At 47.2% G+C, this 17106-nt stretch overlaps 4 protein-coding genes across 4 annotated transcripts; all 4 read left to right on the top strand.

Moving 5' to 3' along the window:
• Positions 1-1282: 1282 nt before the first annotated feature.
• On the top strand, positions 1283-8432 carry TRV_07776 (uncharacterized protein; the record flags this gene model as incomplete). Its single annotated transcript, XM_003018155.1, has 7 exons — positions 1283-3770; positions 3865-4214; positions 4271-4677; positions 4858-5346; positions 5378-5400; positions 5465-8191; positions 8251-8432. 7 exons carry the CDS (start codon positions 1283-1285, stop codon positions 8430-8432), a joined length of 6666 nt encoding a protein of 2221 aa, XP_003018201.1.
• Positions 8433-12091: 3659 nt separating this feature from the next.
• On the top strand, positions 12092-13574 carry TRV_07775 (uncharacterized protein; the record flags this gene model as incomplete). The annotated part of the gene is made up of 7 exons (XM_003018154.1): positions 12092-12130; positions 12202-12220; positions 12338-12349; positions 12454-12572; positions 12633-12806; positions 12869-13252; positions 13332-13574. The coding sequence occupies 7 exons, from the start codon at positions 12092-12094 to the stop codon at positions 13572-13574; spliced, it is 990 nt and encodes a 329-aa protein (XP_003018200.1).
• Positions 13575-14394: 820 nt separating this feature from the next.
• Positions 14395-15337, top strand: TRV_07774 (uncharacterized protein; the record flags this gene model as incomplete). Its single annotated transcript, XM_003018153.1, has 5 exons — positions 14395-14568; positions 14621-14849; positions 14942-15093; positions 15158-15254; positions 15315-15337. 5 exons carry the CDS (start codon positions 14395-14397, stop codon positions 15335-15337), a joined length of 675 nt encoding a protein of 224 aa, XP_003018199.1.
• Positions 15338-16224: 887 nt separating this feature from the next.
• Positions 16225-16500, top strand: TRV_07773 (uncharacterized protein; the record flags this gene model as incomplete). Its single annotated transcript, XM_003018152.1, has 1 exon — positions 16225-16500. The coding sequence occupies one exon, from the start codon at positions 16225-16227 to the stop codon at positions 16498-16500; it is 276 nt and encodes a 91-aa protein (XP_003018198.1).
• Between the last annotated feature and the right edge of the window lie 606 nt (positions 16501-17106).

The following is a 17106-nucleotide window of genomic DNA, read 5'->3' as shown; positions in this document are numbered from 1 at the left end:
TTCAGGGTCGTCTCGCTCCTGTATTTCCTTGCAGCGCCTAGTTGCTGAAATGCCACCCTCTGAGGAATCTGCTTACCCAAATGCCACGGTATCCATCTACCTAACTACACAGAGTAAAGTATTCTTCTTAGGGTAAACTTCTCTGTTTTATCCATGTATTCCTAAGCTACACCTTATCTTATTCTAGTTACTTACTTCTTATGTCTATCTCCTTTAGCTTTCCTTTCTTACTCTTTCTTATAATTCTTATACCTTTAACCCCCTAGCCCTTACCCTACCCTCTTTCTTGTAGAGCTGCATAAACCCCTCTTCCCAACTGGTATTTCGAAACTACTTCGCATCAAATCCCTCAACGTCTTTATGTGTGCACGTTCTTATCTCCTCAAAGAGCCTCTCTTCCACCAGGCTGTGAATTTGCTCGTTACCGCCTTGGGGGGATGACATCGATCTCCAGGGTGTGCCCTCTGATGTGCGAGAAACTGTTGCAGGAGGGGTGGTGAGTTGGGAGAGAGTCTTAATAAGTTGAAAAACTGCTTTCCAGATATCGACGGCCGGAGCCTTTTGAAGCACTAGGCGTACTATGTCTCGATAGAGGCTGTAGTTCAAGCTTCCCTTCTCTTTTTGGAGGTCTGCCAGGTCCAAACCCACTTTTAAATCGTATATCTGTGATGAAAGATTCAATGCAACATTAGTTCCCAGTAATGTATAGACAAGTTTTGTTATTGCACTTCGATAGAGACGGTCGAGTCTATCAAAGACACTATCGGAGGACCTCAGCGGTGAGTCGAGGACTTTATCTGCCTCTTGAAGCAGTCACCTAGCCTGTCCAGCGAGCCATTTGAAGGATATCACTTGATAATGCCGCGCTCATCCTGTGAAAGATCCATCATTCTCCCAGAGTAAGCATACTTGTAAAGGCAGCAACAAGGGGCTCAAACGACTTTGGTAAGGCCAGGCCCGGGCCCTGTCACGTGACGCGTTTCGCCTCGCGGGAGAGTCGAGGAAAGATACCTTGAACCAGCTTCGAGGGCGAATTCACCTTCATTTGATGGACTGCAGAGGACTCTGCTGGAGAGATGCCATCTTGTCCGTCCATTGAGAGTTTACACGTTTCAGTCACTGTTAACGGCAGAGAGAGACAGTTCGTGACCGAAGTTTCTCGCTGATAAACTACCACTAGAGTCGTCCGTCTACCTGTCACGACCAAGTATGGCTGGCTGCATCACGCGATGAGATTGATAGCTGGTGACTGCAGACCTTATACACTGCACATTCGCCCAAGATGAGCGGCGCGCAACCTCGCTCGAGAGTGTCGTCATCCACCATCTCGGTAGAGAGACTGACCCCAAAACTCCAGCCCGCAATTGACGGGTTAGCTAGCTGCTGCCATAACCCCTCAGGGTCGATTGAAGAAGCATCCGGAGCCACCGAACATCTCCTTCTCATACACCATACGCTTATCGACGACCACCAACCTCAAGAGGCAAAGAGCCTGTTTCGTCAGCTCAGAGGGTTCGAAAACGTCTTAGGACTCCTAGAACGTTTGGCAGATCTATACAAACCGGACACGATAGGGGATGCAGACGGGAAGTTACTCCTGTCAATTGTTAAAGATTCCCTATGCATTGTTGCGGAAAGCTTGAAAGATGATCCGGGAAACAAACGATATTTCGGCAAACGAGATAATGTGGCTGGAATCATCGCGTATGAACGCATACTCTCAGGCCTGGCTGTCAAGCTGAATAACACTCAGGATGTTGAACTCCTTTATGGCGGCCTGTTGGCAGCTGGTCTGGGAAATGAGACCATGTCACAATTCTTCTCAACTGTCAGGAAGAAGGCAGAGGATGCTGAGTCAAACACCTTGCTTTCGCTCTCCGAGCTGGTTAACCGCAGTCTGGGAACTGGGGAGGTAGTAGAAAACCCAGAATTTTTCGGGCCGTTATTGCGATTATGGCTGGCACAAACTGCTGAACAAGAGACCTATCCAGTTCTTCGACTCTCGGTTCCACTATGTCTTACTCGTCTTGCTTCATTGTCCCAACGGAATTGTCTAGCTCTCCATTCCACAGGCATTCTCTCTCCGCTCTTAACCCTTGTAACAGTACCTGAAAGATCAAAGGAAGAGTTAGAAGCGTACCTGAAACTGACCACAATTTTATGCCAGCATGGCGTTAACTCCCTGCAGGATGCTATACAACTCTACCAAAAGGCCCAAAAGGCACCCCAGGTTTCCAGGTTCCTATTAGATGCATTGAAGTCTTCAAAAAGCCCTCCTTGTGTGCACTTTGACCTTTCATCCCATGGATATAGCTCGATCGAATTGCCAACTTTGGGAAGACCATTTCCCTCTATTACCTCTAGTGGTTATACTCTAACCATCTGGGCACGAGTTGACAAATTTGAACCAGACACCCATACTACCCTGTTTGGTGCCTATGATGCTACACAGACATGCTTCCTTTTAGTCTATCTTGAGAAGGATACTCATAACCTTATTTTGCAAACCTCAATTAAGGGTGTGAGACCCAGTGTTCGTTTCAAGGCCACAAAATTCCTGCCTGGTCAATGGTACCATATTTGCATTGTGCATAAACGGCCCAAAACGCTGTCTTTATCCCGTGCGCTTCTTTTCGTAAATGGTGAATTTGCAGAACAGCTCAAAGCAGATTACCCGGTTGTACCAAGACTTCGGGTGAACCAGAAGAATCCTCAGATTCAAGCATTTTTAGGAACTCCTCGGGATCTTGCTGTTAGAGTTGGGAAAGGCGTATCTTCCTCGAAATGGTCACTTGCCTCTGCTATTCTATTTGATGAAGCTTTCAATGATGACCTTATAGCTGTGCTTTGCCATCTTGGGCCTAGATATTATGGGAACTTCCAGGATTGTCTAGGCTCCTTCCAGACGTACAGGGCGTCTGCTAGCTTGAATTTACGCAATGAGAGCCTCCATGCTGGCAAGGAGGACCAGTCAGACATTGTTTCCGTCATTAGACAGAAAGGCAGCATTTTGATTCCCGAAAGCTCTGTCCTGCTCAATATATCACCCACATCGGTTATGGATGATGATGATACCAATAACATTGATGAATCACAATTGGTGAAATCACTCTCAAAAACTGCTGGCAAGAATTTAACTCAACTCACCAAAGTCAAGGGCAATTCCATTGTCATCAATGGAGCCGTTCCCGCAATTAATGATGCCCTAACACAACCTCACGGAGTTGCAATACTTACGGGAGACCCGGTGGTTATTGTCCCACAATCTCTCGATGATGTGAGTTGGCGAATTGGTGGGTGTGCAGGCGTCCATCTCAGTTTGGTTGAGGCGGCAACAACCCGCGAATCGCTTCATCTTGCTCTAGAACTGCTCTTTGAAGCTGTACAGGACAACTGGAGGAATAGCGAAGCCATGGAAAAGGAGAATGGATACGGTATACTCGCCATGCTCCTGCGGGAAAAACTTGGGTTTCCATCACCTGTGCAGAGTTCTCCTTTAAAAACAAGTCCAGTGTGCAGCACTACACAAGAACGCAACGAGGCATCTATGGAACTTCTACTACCAATCCTCAGATTTGTAGGGTATGATTTTGAGAACCCGAAAAAGTCTTTAATCATAAATCCATTGGCATACCGGATCCTATTAATAGACCTGGATATATGGAGGCAAGCTGATTTGCCATTGCTGGAAATATACTATTCCCAGTTCCGAACTTTTTGTGTGGAGAGCCATTACCACAGGTTCAATTCAAAGCGGCTGTCCAGAATGCGTATGTTTTCACCATTTTTCACCACCATTAGGATTTCTGCTTTTTGCAAGACATGCTAACTTTGTATGAATAGGTGTGATTAAAAGACTTATAGAAGCCCTGAAAGCGGAAATTTTCACAGCAGCAACTTTGAAGCTATTCGTGGCAGCATTCAAGAGCTTAGTGGGTGCTTGTATGACTGCGGAAGTTCTTCGTTCTGTATCGCTGTTCATTACATTTTCCATACACTCAGCAAAGCAGCGAGTGAACAAAACCAACAAAAATAGAAATACCCGTTTTGACATACGGTCCCGACGAACAGGAAATTTATACTCTGATCACGTCCCAGGCTACGTTTCAAAGGAACAAATTGGGGTGGAAATTTTGCGGGTGTTTACCGAAGTCTTTTGTAACAGCGAAGATACGGCCAGCATCCAAAAATTTGCCAGGACAGTCACTAATAAGGTATACTTCAACTTCACAACTCTCGCAGGAATTTACAACTTACATGTCGTTTATAGTGGCTATTATACCTCCTATCAGAAGACAACCCAGATGTAGTGATATTAGTCACGATGATTTTATCTCGGCTGTTTATTGTTCATGGCACTGCTTACACCAAAAAATTTGCAGAGAAGGCGGGTGGGTTCGTGGTGATGCGGCACCGACTCAAGAGATGGTGGAACTTAGCACCATTGTGGCCATTATGTTTCTCCATCCTCTTTGGTCTGGATCCAGGCTCGATTAACTTGGATAAAACTTCCGGTACCTCAGATCTTCAGCGACTCTTGTCTTCCCCCGAGGCCCTCAAAGTGTCGTTTCCAGAGGTTCTGCCTGTGATTACAGGAATGCTCCAGCTTGGCTTGAAAGCATCTGTGATGCCTAGGAGTGGTTCTCCGTCCAGCCATGCAGAGGATGACGATGGCGTGTATGTGGTTCGTCCTAGGGCGGATTCAGGGAGCAGTTCATTGCGATCAGGTTAGTGTTCCTGTCGTCCAATTAACCATTCTTAATAGCCAACTCAACGTTGGAATTATTTTCTTTTCTTTTCTTTTCTTTTATTCTTTCTTTCTCCTTGGAGAAACTAACTATTCGACACAGAAGTTAGCACCCCGGGGCCTATATCATCGGACCACGACATTTTAAAATCCGTTGTGGATTTCCTGGCTCGTATACATGAAAAGTCTCAAAACTTTCGTGATTTTACAGTGACATCCAATTATGTCGAAGAACTCCTGCGAGCTTTATACCCCGTAGTAGTTGGCTCTGATATAGTCAATGCGGGTTTTGAGCTAGAGTCCAATTCAGAAGGACTACGATTTGGTGGGGATTCGGTTACAATTCAACCACTCCAGGGGGCTAGACCGATTGTACGCACTAGTACAGTTGAGGGGACAGATGCTCAAGAAAACGACAATGAGCTTCACCGATCGTCATCATTTATCCTGGTATCATCAAATAAATCAAAATATTCCCCTTCTCCCGCCCGATTGCAGCAAATTGTGACGCCTGTACCTGATGCAGCAAGCCCCCGTCCAAGCAATCCTGTGGCCAACGATATCCTTGATATCCTTTTAGCTGTTTACACAGATCAGCTGTTCGGGCGCAAAGAGTTTCCAGGATTGCAGTTGTTTGCTAGGATACCTCCCGGGTTTGTGGAGCATCAGATATATTTCGAGTCCTGGATTCTTAAAAATCTCCTTACACATTTAAAGAAAAAAAGATATCGAAGGACAAGAAAGTGCTTGTTGAACCCCGCGTTTTGAACAACCTGTCACGACTACTCTCATACGTGGCTGAAGCCGTGTATGGAGGATGGTTTATTGATGGAGCAATGGCTACGTTGAACTTTATCGGCCCTGTTCTGGAATACTTACAAGAGCCAGATATTGCTTCTTTGAAAAGCGTCCGGCTTTGCAGCCAAACGATTGCTGGCATCCGTTCGACGGTATTTCGGACTGTACTCCTACGGCTTTCTGCAGCTGAAGGAGAAAACGCATACACCTTCCTACAACAGCTCACATACTGGCAAACAGTCCTTTTGTCTCATGAAGAGTCTCCGAACGAGCAACTTCAACTAATATATTATTTATTATACTCTAAAATAGTGACGGAGAAAGAAAATGTTCGCGTGGCAGCGGCGGGGTTGTGGAGAATTACCCTCGTTCAAAAACCGTCAGAAACCTCTGCAATTCTTGGTCAGGCCACTCCATCGCTCCATAGGCGGCTTTCATTAGGCTTCCAAAAACTCGTCGGAATGGACGATGATAGCTTTCTTCACTGGATTGATGATCAACGCGACGACCTTGATTGCTTTTCCTTTGGTGCTCTGTGTAAAGGCTGGGAAAGCTTTGTTCGTGATGAGAACACCAAAACTCAAGAAACGGCGCGGATAAGAGCATCTAAAAGGAAGGAAAAGTTAAAGCAGTGGACCCAGATTGAGTCTATAAACGAAGAGATCCTGCGTAAACATGGTATTACGTTCGGGCATTGGACAGCCAATATATCCGTGTCGGAAGGTTTAAAGCACCAGCGAGCAGTCCAAGACCAACAGGATGATTTCAACTTCATGGCTTCTGCTTTTTCCCGGATGTACACGAATTTGAGACGTGAGAATGGCTTCCTCGCAACTCAATCAAAGCATAACTGGCGCCTGGACCAGACAGAGGGGCGCAGCAGAATGCGTTTACGTGTAACACCAGACGATTCAACTGCCAAACGGGATTATCAGCCAAAAAGAAAAGTCACTAATGATACTCCTGAAATCAAATTGGATATTCGCACACGCCCTGCGCCCGATAGTGATATGATTAATCTGTCACCTCCCACGATTGTACCCGACTCCGTTGACACGGAATCTCTTGATAACGAAACTGAAGATAAATCCGCGACTGAGGATAGCTTTGAGTTGATCGACGAACCAACAGGCAACGATCCTTATGAAGATAAGAATCGGAAAGTGATGAAAAATCTCCAACGAGGCGATCAAGTACAATACGTTTGCAACATCTCCCGCATTATTGGGCTTGAAGCTTGCGAGGGCCTGTTGATATTGGGAAAAATCAGCCTTTATATAATGGATAATTTTTTCCAGCGCTCTGACTGTGAGATCGTCCATGTGTCGCAAGCGCATCCTGATGAAAGAGATCCTTATGTTCGCGTCATTTCTGGCAGAGAATCTGATGATCGGAAACACAATAACGGCGCCCATAGATCTAGAAGCTGGATTTGGGCGGACGTTGTTAGTGTGTCGAAGCGCCAATTTCTCTTCCGCGATGTTGCCTTGGAAATATTCTTCTCTGATGGGCGGAGCTACCTGTTTACCCTTATCTCTGCCAAGCTACGCAACGAGCTCTATAACGAGCTTATATCCCGTGCACCCCAAATACATAGCAGTACTAGCTCAACAGAAGACTCATGGCGCTTTGAGACTTTACGCAGTGAAGGAAATAACTCACAGTTCTTTGGATCAAAACTTGTGAACGTCTTCAGCCAGATGCCTTCCCACCCGGCAACACGGAAGTGGCTGAAGGGTGAGATGTCAAACTTTCATTATCTGATGCTGGTTAATACGCTCGCAGGTCGAACCTTCAATGATTTGACTCAATACCCGGTATTTCCGTGGATTCTTGCTGATTATACCAGTGAAGAGCTCGATCTTACAAACCCAAGAACCTTCCGTGACCTTTCGAAACCAATGGGATGTCAAACGATAACACGCGAAGCAGATTTTAGGAGCAGATACCAATCTTTTGCAGAAATGGGAGACGAAAATGCTCCACCCTTTCACTATGGGACACACTACTCTTCTGCCATGATCGTGTGTTCATACCTGATACGTCTCCAACCATTTGTCAAATCTTATCTCCTCCTGCAGGGCGGAACGTTTGATCATGCCGACCGCCTGTTTTTCTCAATCCCTGATGCGTGGAACTCTGCATCACGACTTAATATGACCGATGTTCGAGAGTTGATCCCGGAGTTTTTCTACTTGCCAGAGTTCCTCTCAAACTCCAACAACTATGACTTTGGGATACGGCAGAGCACAGGCCAATCGATTGATTCTGTGGAGCTTCCTCCGTGGGCAAAAGGAGACCCAAAGATCTTTATAGCCAAACACCGCGAGGCGCTTGAAAGCCCGTTTGTTACCCGCAATCTACATCAGTGGATTGACTTGATCTTTGGTGCCAAACAACGAGGTGAAGCGGCTCTGGAAGCCGTCAACGTTTTCCACCATTTGTCTTATCGGGGCGCCAAAGATCTTGATAGCATTGAAGATCCCATGGAGAGACTAGCAACCATAGGAATCATCCATAATTTCGGCCAAACCCCTCATCAGGTATTTCACAAACATCATCCAGGACGGGAAGAAATCCAAAACAAGCCCATTCGGCTGGACTCTTCCGCAGATTCATTAACCCGTTTACCATTTACCCTGCTAGGTAAGGCTATGTCTCACATGTCTTCCTCGATCTTCTTTTAACATGGCTTCCGCTTCTAGATATTCAAGAACGAGTGGCTTCCCTGTCCTTCTCAGTGAAACAAGACCGCCTTCTTTGTGCAGCAGCATTTCGACTCAACATCCCCCCAACCTATGATAAGTATATGGAGTGGGGGTTCTCTGATGGAAGCGTCCGTTTTTATGCGGCCGAGTCAAGAAAGGTACAGTACAATCTCCTCTAAGTTTAGATTGAATATTAATGCTAAACTTCCCTTCTTGACAGTTAATTGGCCATTTCGAGCATGTTCATATCGGCCAACTCTCTTGTGCTATTTTTGCTGATTCCCAGACCTTGATTACTGCTGGCACTGATTGCACCATAGCTGTTTGGTCATTCACATCAACATCTCGATCTGTTGACCTCCTGCCAAAAGCTTCTCTCTTTGGCCATCGGTCACCAGTCACCGTCCTTGCTGTTTCAAGGTCATTTAGCACGATTTTATCTGCTTCTAAAGATGGTCAAGTCATGCTGTGGGATCTAAACAGGCTCGAGTTTTTGAGAGAGTTGTCAACTGGCCCGCCAGTTAGCGTAAGATTCTACTTCTGACCCCATGGTGACTACCCTTTGACTAACTCTCCCTTAGTGCGCCCGGATCAATGACGTAACTGGAAATATTGCCGTTTGTCGTAGTAATATGGTTTATCTCTATACGTTAAACGGCACCCTTCTTCTCGAAAGACCCGTCTGCGAACAGTCAGATGATAACGTCCTCTCCTGTGCTTTCTATGAAGGGGTTGGCAATGAGTGGTTAGAGCGTGAATTATTTTTCACTGGCCATCGGAAAGGACTGGTGAACGTAAGTGACTGATTCGGCGCACACTTTCCTCCATGTTTTGCTGATTCTAGCTACTAATTGTGGATAATATAGATATGGAGCAAGTGCATCAGAAATGGGGTGTTTGAGCTGGATCTCATCCGCCAGCTACATCACGTAAACACTTCGCGTGGGGATGGAGCAGCCGCTCTTGCAGGAATTACATGTGTTTTTCCCCTCTCACATGTTGTATATACGGGTGACGAGTCGGGGCAAGTTTATGAGTGGAATTGTGTGCAGCGCCATTAGACTTTTGGGCGCATGGAGCTGCTGGTTGGCACTTTTTTGTTTACATTATAGACGATTACGATTATGATAGGTTTTGATATTGCTCACAGCCATTTGATATCCAGCTCAACTTGTGCAAAATTTTATAGGAGGTCTATTGTTAAATTTCCAGGCGGATAACTACCTAAAGCTGGCCAGAACCTACTATGAAACCTCTTCTGTATACCACTCGGTTATAAACCAACACAGAGGTAATAATCTACGCATATTTACTACAGTCTGCATTCACATTCTTATTCGTAGATCGAAGCTGTTACAACTTTAGCCAATGTCTAACAATTAACTATTCCTTGCTTTAATGAGATAAAAGTGCTCAGTACCGTTATTGAATTTGACAAATTAAGGTATCCCAGCACCGAAAATCATTGAATGTAGCCAGACACTAGCTCATAGCTTGGGTATGGTCTGTGAACACCAATCTCATATCTCAATACGACCTCGATGCAGTGAGCCAGGGGAGTGGGTCTCGGCTGGCAATGCCAAGACGACGGCGCGGTCCTTAACCTTGTCCCGAACTCTCGACGATATTTGGATTTCATTCACTCGGACATTTTTGAGGCTTTAATTTTCCCTTTACTGCGGATATCAGCCCCTCTCTCAGTATTTCTAAAAAGGTACCTGATTCGCATTAGTACCGGAAGAACCGGAAGGGATTAGGTTGAATTTTCGAGCTGTAAGGCCAGACTCTCCACATCGTCCAGGGTAACCTCACTACTACCCAAACTCATCATGCATTCTATGGTGGTGACACTGGCGCATTAATTCAAAGACTGACGTCTATAGGCTTTAACGGTAGATCTCCAGTGTCGAACTTCTTGTAGGGTCAAGTAACATGTCTAGAAGAAGAGACGATGTATCGTTGCAGGTACCAGGAAATCCCCCTCCCTCCATTCCCCCCTTTTTGGCATTCGCTTTACCCGTTCGTTATCAACTCAGGCCTTAAGTGTGAATAGATCGATCTATTAGAGAAGTATTTGGGTGTGGAAGTGGTGGATATGACGGAACGCTGTGTTGATGACTAGCTTTACTATCCGGCTTTCCGAGGGCAAGGTGCTGACATACGGGAGAATACCTCTCGATGGATCGTATCTCAACACAAATTCTCAGCACCGCCGGATATAGTATCTAAATAAAAAGTCATTTGGTGGTGTTACTTTGGATGACTTTATCAGATGGAGAATTCCAAAGCCGAAGTAGTGGAATTTAGGTAGACAAGTTCGCGCATACAATAAAAACGGCAACCAGAACGGCCGATAAGTGTCCAATTGTAGCAGGAAGGAACTATGAACCAAATTATGGGTCATGAGGTTACGGCTTCAAGGTTCATCAGTGTACCGGTCTGCGTTCGTGTTATGGCCTTTAGGAAAAAATATGGAGGAGTAGATGGTAACCCGACATCACCTCTGAGTGATATTGTTACTCTACGCCATTGCTAACCAGCTCTTGTGAGAGCCCTGACCCGTTGACCAGACCAACGTGGAATCTCCATTAGTATTGGATTGTCTAGAGATTGTCAAGGACACTTAGGCCGATATTGATTCACCTTGAGAAATAGGCAATGCTATTAGGACTCAGTCAGAGAATAAGAGGAACATTGAATCTGCAGATTTAGGTAGCCAGAATAGCACAGGGAAATCTCGGAATACCAGCTTTTTCGATGGATGCCAGAATATGACTGATATTAGACTAGCGACGCAACCGAACAGTCTGGAGAGTTGGTAGACATGTAAAGGGATGCCAGGAAACAAAGAGTTGAGTAGGGAGTGTATACGACATAGAAACCGGAGTCAACCGCTTGCTTGTATTAACTAGCTCCAAACCTCCCCGGGGCTGCTCCTGGGTATACTAGTCGATACTTGTTCTGGTTCGAGCTCGCTTCCCCATATTGTTGGTCTGGTCCTAGAAAGTCTCCTTGCACATACACTGTGATGCAGCTAGCTAGGAGATCAAATGTTAATGTTTCCAAATAGCGGTTGACTGCAGAACTAAAACCAGCGAATCAAACCTCCGGTTTCTTACTTCACCGCTTGCATATAGTTAGACAGTTTAAGGTTTGAGTCTTCCAACTGTGTTTCCACGAACGTGGCTCCCTGTTTGATTAGCGGAATACTCGGCGATGGGATATCTCGAGGTCATTTGACCGTCATGGAGGCAGTATGCGGCTCCTCACGGAGTCACAGACGGAGAGATGAGCCAGCTCGGCCAGGGGAGAAGAAGGCAGCACAGAAGAGCTCAACGACCTCTGTTCCATTATAGACTTGATAGAAAGTCGCCCTTCAGCCTTTAGCCACAACGCTAGTTAACTAGTTAACCAAAGCTGCCATCAAACTCTCGCTTTCCAGTGGTTGATGTGCAGGCAGGCTTTTTATATCCCAAAAAAATAAGCGCGGCGGAAGCTCAACCGAGACGCTTTCCGCGGGGTTACGCCCGAGGGGGAGCCCAGGGAGCCCAGCCCCACCACAGGGAGAGAAAGAAAAAGGAAGAGACGGCGAGCTGCTTAGTGAGCCAACCAAACCAGCCAAAGAGAGCTTGCCACCTCCGTCCAACGTTAGGTTTATATGAACCACGGCGCCCGCTTCAGGAGTTCACCTTCATCTATCTTCCATCTCACCTGGACACAGAACGATTCTTCGTCTCCATCTTCACAGTAACAGCCGGACTGACCTGCTAAATCGACCCCGAAGCCTCCCGCGACTACACTGAACAGACAAGTTGGCATTTCTATACGTTGCACCAAGATGTCTACCTCTCTCGATCAATTGAAGGCCTCTGGCACGGTAAGTTTGGGTGCCTTTCGTGCAATTCCTGCAATTTGCCTCCGTTGAAACTCCTGCTGATGATAGAGTAGACTGTCGTTTGCGACTCCGGTAAGACTCGAGCGGTTGAGATGATGAGTGATGAGCAATGAGGGGCCCGATGAGGGGCACTCATCCAGGATTTCAGAGAACATATGGATTAACGTGAAGCTGTTGGGACTGATATAGGTGACTTTGCAAGTGAGTGATGCCCCTCGAAGCCGTATAGCTTGAAGCGGCACAGGTCAAGCTGTCGACATTGATTCCGTGATATCCGTGGCTAACATAAGTGTCCAAACTTGTAGCCATCGGCAAATACAAGCCTCAGGATGCTACCACCAACCCTTCCCTTATCCTTGCTGCTTCCAAGAAGCCAGAGTACGCCAAGTTGATCGATGCTGCTATTTCCTATGGAAAGCAGAATGTACGTTTGATGCCGGGCCACCTATCCGTGAACGATGGAATGAAGCACCACAGCTAACAGCTATGGCAGGGCTCCAACATTGATGAACAAGTCGACGCTGCCTTGGACAGACTACTCGTTGAGTTCGGAAAGGAGATCCTCGCTATCATTCCAGGAAAGGTCTCCACCGAGGTTGATGCCCACTACTCCTTCGACACCCAGGCTTCCGTCAAGAAGGCCCTCCGTATCATCGAGGTATGTTCAAACTCCCTAAACTGAACCGATCAATTGAGGGGTAAGTACTCACTAGATGACAGCTCTACAAGTCCGTCGGCATCGAGAAGGACAGAATCTTGATCAAGGTCGCCTCTACCTGGGAAGGTATCCAGGCCGCCCACATCTTGCGGTCCCAGCACGGCGTCAACTGCAACTTGACCCTCATGTTCTCTCTGGTTCAGGCCATCGCTGCCGCTGAGGCCGGTGCTTACCTGATCTCTCCCTTCGTCGGCCGAATCCTCGACTGGTACAAGGCTGCCATGAAGCGAGAGTACACCGCCGAGGAGGACCCAGGTGTCAAGAGCGTGCAGAACATCTTCAACTACTACAAGAAGCACGGCTACAAGACCATTGTCATGGGTGCCTCGTTCCGAAACACTGGTGAAATCACCGAGCTTGCTGGATGCGACTACCTGACCATCTCCGTATGTTTCCCTTCGTCCAGTCAGAGTCGAAACCCAGGTTCAAAAATACTAACATGAAACTTTTTTTTTCCTTCATTAGCCCAACCTCCTTGAGGAGCTCTACAACTCCAACGCCGCTGTGCCGAAGAAGCTCGACCCCGCCGGTGCCGCTAACCTTGACATCCCCAAGCGAAGCTACCTGAATGACGAGGCTCTCTTCCGCTTCGACTTCAACGAGGAGCAGATGGCCGTCGAGAAGCTTCGAGAAGGTATCTCCAAGTTTGCTGCTGATGCCGTCACCCTCAAGGGCATCATCAAGGAGAAGATCCAGGCCTCCGCATAAGCGAAAAAGCTCGAGCCGCTACTTACTTAGGTACCCCTTAGTTAAATTGAACATCTTCTTTGCCCCTTTCTTTTCTCTTTTCCGCCCTTCGGTCGTACGCAGAGGCGGCAGATTGACATGCGACTGCAGCGATTTATATTACGAAAATGCTTTCCCTAAAATCCAAATATATGTATCTAACCGAGTATGAAAACCCCCCTTATAGAAATGTGAACAGTTTGCAGTAGAAATCCGCATGAACCAATCAGCGGCTTTCCCTACAAGAGAAAACTTTGAATCACGTGTCAAACAAAACCACGTGATACATTTGTGTTACTTAATGAATTAGTCATCATGAGGGGCAAGCCTATTACGTCATTCGGAGAAAGCTGGAAGAACGAAAAGTCGAAGCTGAAGAAGTAGTAGAAGAGAGAGAGAGAGAAAGATGATCGATTGATGCAAGAATGAAAGAATAAACAGGCTGGTAGATAAGAGTCGTAGGCAATTGCAGTAGCAGTTTCGCCGTCATGTAGTCGCGGGCGTCAAAAAAAGAGTCCTCGAGAGCAGCGGCATCACGCCGGCCGCCGGGAGCGACCGAGCAGGACGCAAGAGATAACAAGGGCGAGGCCGGATGTTTACATGTCCAGCACCCCCACCATCGGCCGGATTCTGCTTACGAGGGGGAACAAACAGGGCCCTTTTCCAGCCTTTTCCCTCAATCCTCCGTCCCTCCATCTTCTCGTCCTCGCTCTCGTCCTGTCCATCGACTCATCAACCGTGCAAAATATCGCCATTTAAAGCATCCAGAAGGGAAGAAGACCTTAAAACAAACACCTCCACAATGGTCAAAGCAGGTGAGCTAAGCAGCGTCGCATCTCCCGCCTCTTCCTCCATCCCTGTCGCCCTGGTGAGAGAATTTGAGCAGGACTGGCTGCCCGTCGCTGGCTGGCTGGCTCTCTCTCCCTCTCTCGCGCGCACGCCAGCGTCTGCCGCCTGTCGACTCTTGTCTCTCAAGGTAGACCCGGGGTGGAGGGAGACAGAGACTCGAAGACTATAAATACCTTTAGGTTCCTGCTGAGCTGACGCCTTCTTGCGCTGTTGTTATTTGCCGAGCAGTTGCCGTCGTCCGTGGTGACTCCAACGTCAAGGGCACCGTCACCTTCGAGCAGGAGTCGGAGGCCGAGCCCACCACCATCTCATGGAACATCACCGGCCATGATCCCAACGCCCAGCGTGGCTTCCACATCCACCAGTTTGGTGACAACACCAACGGCTGCACATCGGCCGGCCCTCACTGTAAGTTGTGATGTGTGTATTTTTTTTTTTTTTTTTTTTTTTTTTTTGTATAAAGTATTGGTGATGTGCGGCTGCTAATATATGGAGTCTAGTCAACCCCTTCGGCAAGACCCACGGTGCTCCCACCGATGAGGTCCGCCACGTTGGTGACTTGGGTAACATCACCACCGATGCTCAGGGCAACGCGGTCGGGTCCGTTCAAGACAAGCATATCAAGCTGATCGGTGAACACAGCGTTGTTGGCGTATGTCATCTTCCTTTCCGTGGTTCTATATGCGGCGGGCTGTCACAGCTAACATGGCGTCTAGCGTACCATTGTCTGCCATGCAGGCACTGACGATCTTGGCAAAGGCGGAAACGAGGAGTCCTTGAAGACTGGCAACGCTGGTCCCCGTCCTGCCTGCGGTATGTTCCGATACTTCATAGGCTTAGCGTAGCCAAAACACCACTAACTGGTCTATATAGGTGTCATTGGTATCTCTGCTTAAGAGACCACACCCATGAACGCTTGCTCCGTGCGTCTACCGGATCTAGAATCGGGAGGACGTGGCGAATAAATAGGCATAGTATGAGACAAAAAAAGAAAGAAAATGTGAAGTTAATACTATATAATTAATGAAGTTGATATGACAGCCACACGCCTTCTAGCACACTACTACATATAAAGCGTAGAGTACAAACCATGAAGCGTTAATCATCCATAGGCGCATAAATTTTGTGCCAGAGTTATATGTCTTGCAAGCTATCCGGATCTACGATGGCGCTCTTGAACCCCCATCATCGTCTCGCGGCCGAATGGCTAGTATGATTCTGATGTCTCCAGGCGAGAAAGTCGCTGGACGTCGTGAATTTCCCGATCTGGAATTCTGCACACTCCTCATCAGGAAAATCATGTGCGGGCAGACAACTTTAACTTATCTTTTCCAACGGCAGCAACAACGCCAATTCCAACGTCGCTTCATCAACCTCAGGCTCACCATCAGCTTCTCCGTCAATCATCACGTTTGTCAGCTTGCTGTCAGCTTCATTTCAGCTTTAATTTAGCTCGCTGCGGTACCTGTGCCTGACTGACGGACGGCCCATAGCTTAAGTCCGTTCCTCGTCCGATTCGAGTTGCGAGTTAGTTATACGCCTCTTGAATAGTCCGAAGTAGGATCGACGCCATGCACCGATGCACCGCATATCATATCAGATAGCTCACAATGACTCGCCGTTTCCCCCAGACTCTCTTTTCCCTTCAGCCAGCCGAGGGAGAGTACCTGGTTGATATGCGTTTTTGTCAAAGCGTGGCGACTTTGTTTCGAGAGACGAGAAGGATTCTCAGCTCAACACCATAACGGAACATTCGGCACGGATGTTCTGCAGCCACCCTAGCATGGAAGACGTTGTACTTCGTACATACGTGCAGAGCGAGGTATATTATTTTTTATTTTTTATTTTTTTGCTTTCACCAGAGTTGAAATACGAACCTGTCCGTACAGATACGCTGCTCTGGAACGGAGAAGTTACGGGGTTTAGCATCTTAGCAAGCGTCACATGGGCCATCAGCCATAACAGACTAACTTTGAACAAGGGTATCGAAATGGCAATCAGCTCGCCTATGAAGGAGGAACAAAGCCCAATCGAATCCTTCACTGCATATCAAATCTAACCAGCCTCAACGCGCCACAACAACGGGGGCGGAAGCATGATTAAAACTTTATGGCATAAATTCCGCTTCACAAAATATGAACCTCGGGGTTCTCTTGCTTCCGAGGCCGCGCTTTATCCCTTGATTTGCCATCAACTGTCGATTGGAAAGCGTTACCACGGAGAAGGCGGTCTTTGCTCAAGTCCCACACCAATGTCCGCATTCGCACGCGGTTTGAACATCTTTTTTTTTTCACCTTTCTTTTTCTTTTCTTCTCTCCTGGCCCTGCCCCCTCTCGGGCGGTCTCTTGGGACCCAGTTTGGGTTTCGAGCAGCAAGGCCGGCCAAGGACCAAGAATCGGCTCCCAAGATTGGTCTGGACATGAATCATGAGCTGCAGAGTTTCTACTACTGGCAAATACTGCAACTCAAGGCCGGTTTCCGCATTTGCTTTTTGGTGCGAGAGCTTGATTGCTGGAATAATAGGTTGAAGTCTCCGCTGTCCATGCTGTCCCAGAATCGTGGGAGCCGGGACTGTCTTTTTATTCCTTTGGAGCTTTTTCTCTTGTCATACCTTGGGCTGATAAACTATTATTGAAGGAGTAAGGTAACCGGAACCACACACAAA

This window comes from Trichophyton verrucosum (genome assembly GCF_000151505.1).
Source record: "Trichophyton verrucosum HKI 0517 chromosome Unknown contig01154_1.f1.exp, whole genome shotgun sequence".
In the NCBI taxonomy this organism is placed as follows: Eukaryota; Fungi; Ascomycota; class Eurotiomycetes; order Onygenales; family Arthrodermataceae; genus Trichophyton; species Trichophyton verrucosum.
This window is presented reverse-complemented; position numbering and strand designations above follow the sequence as displayed.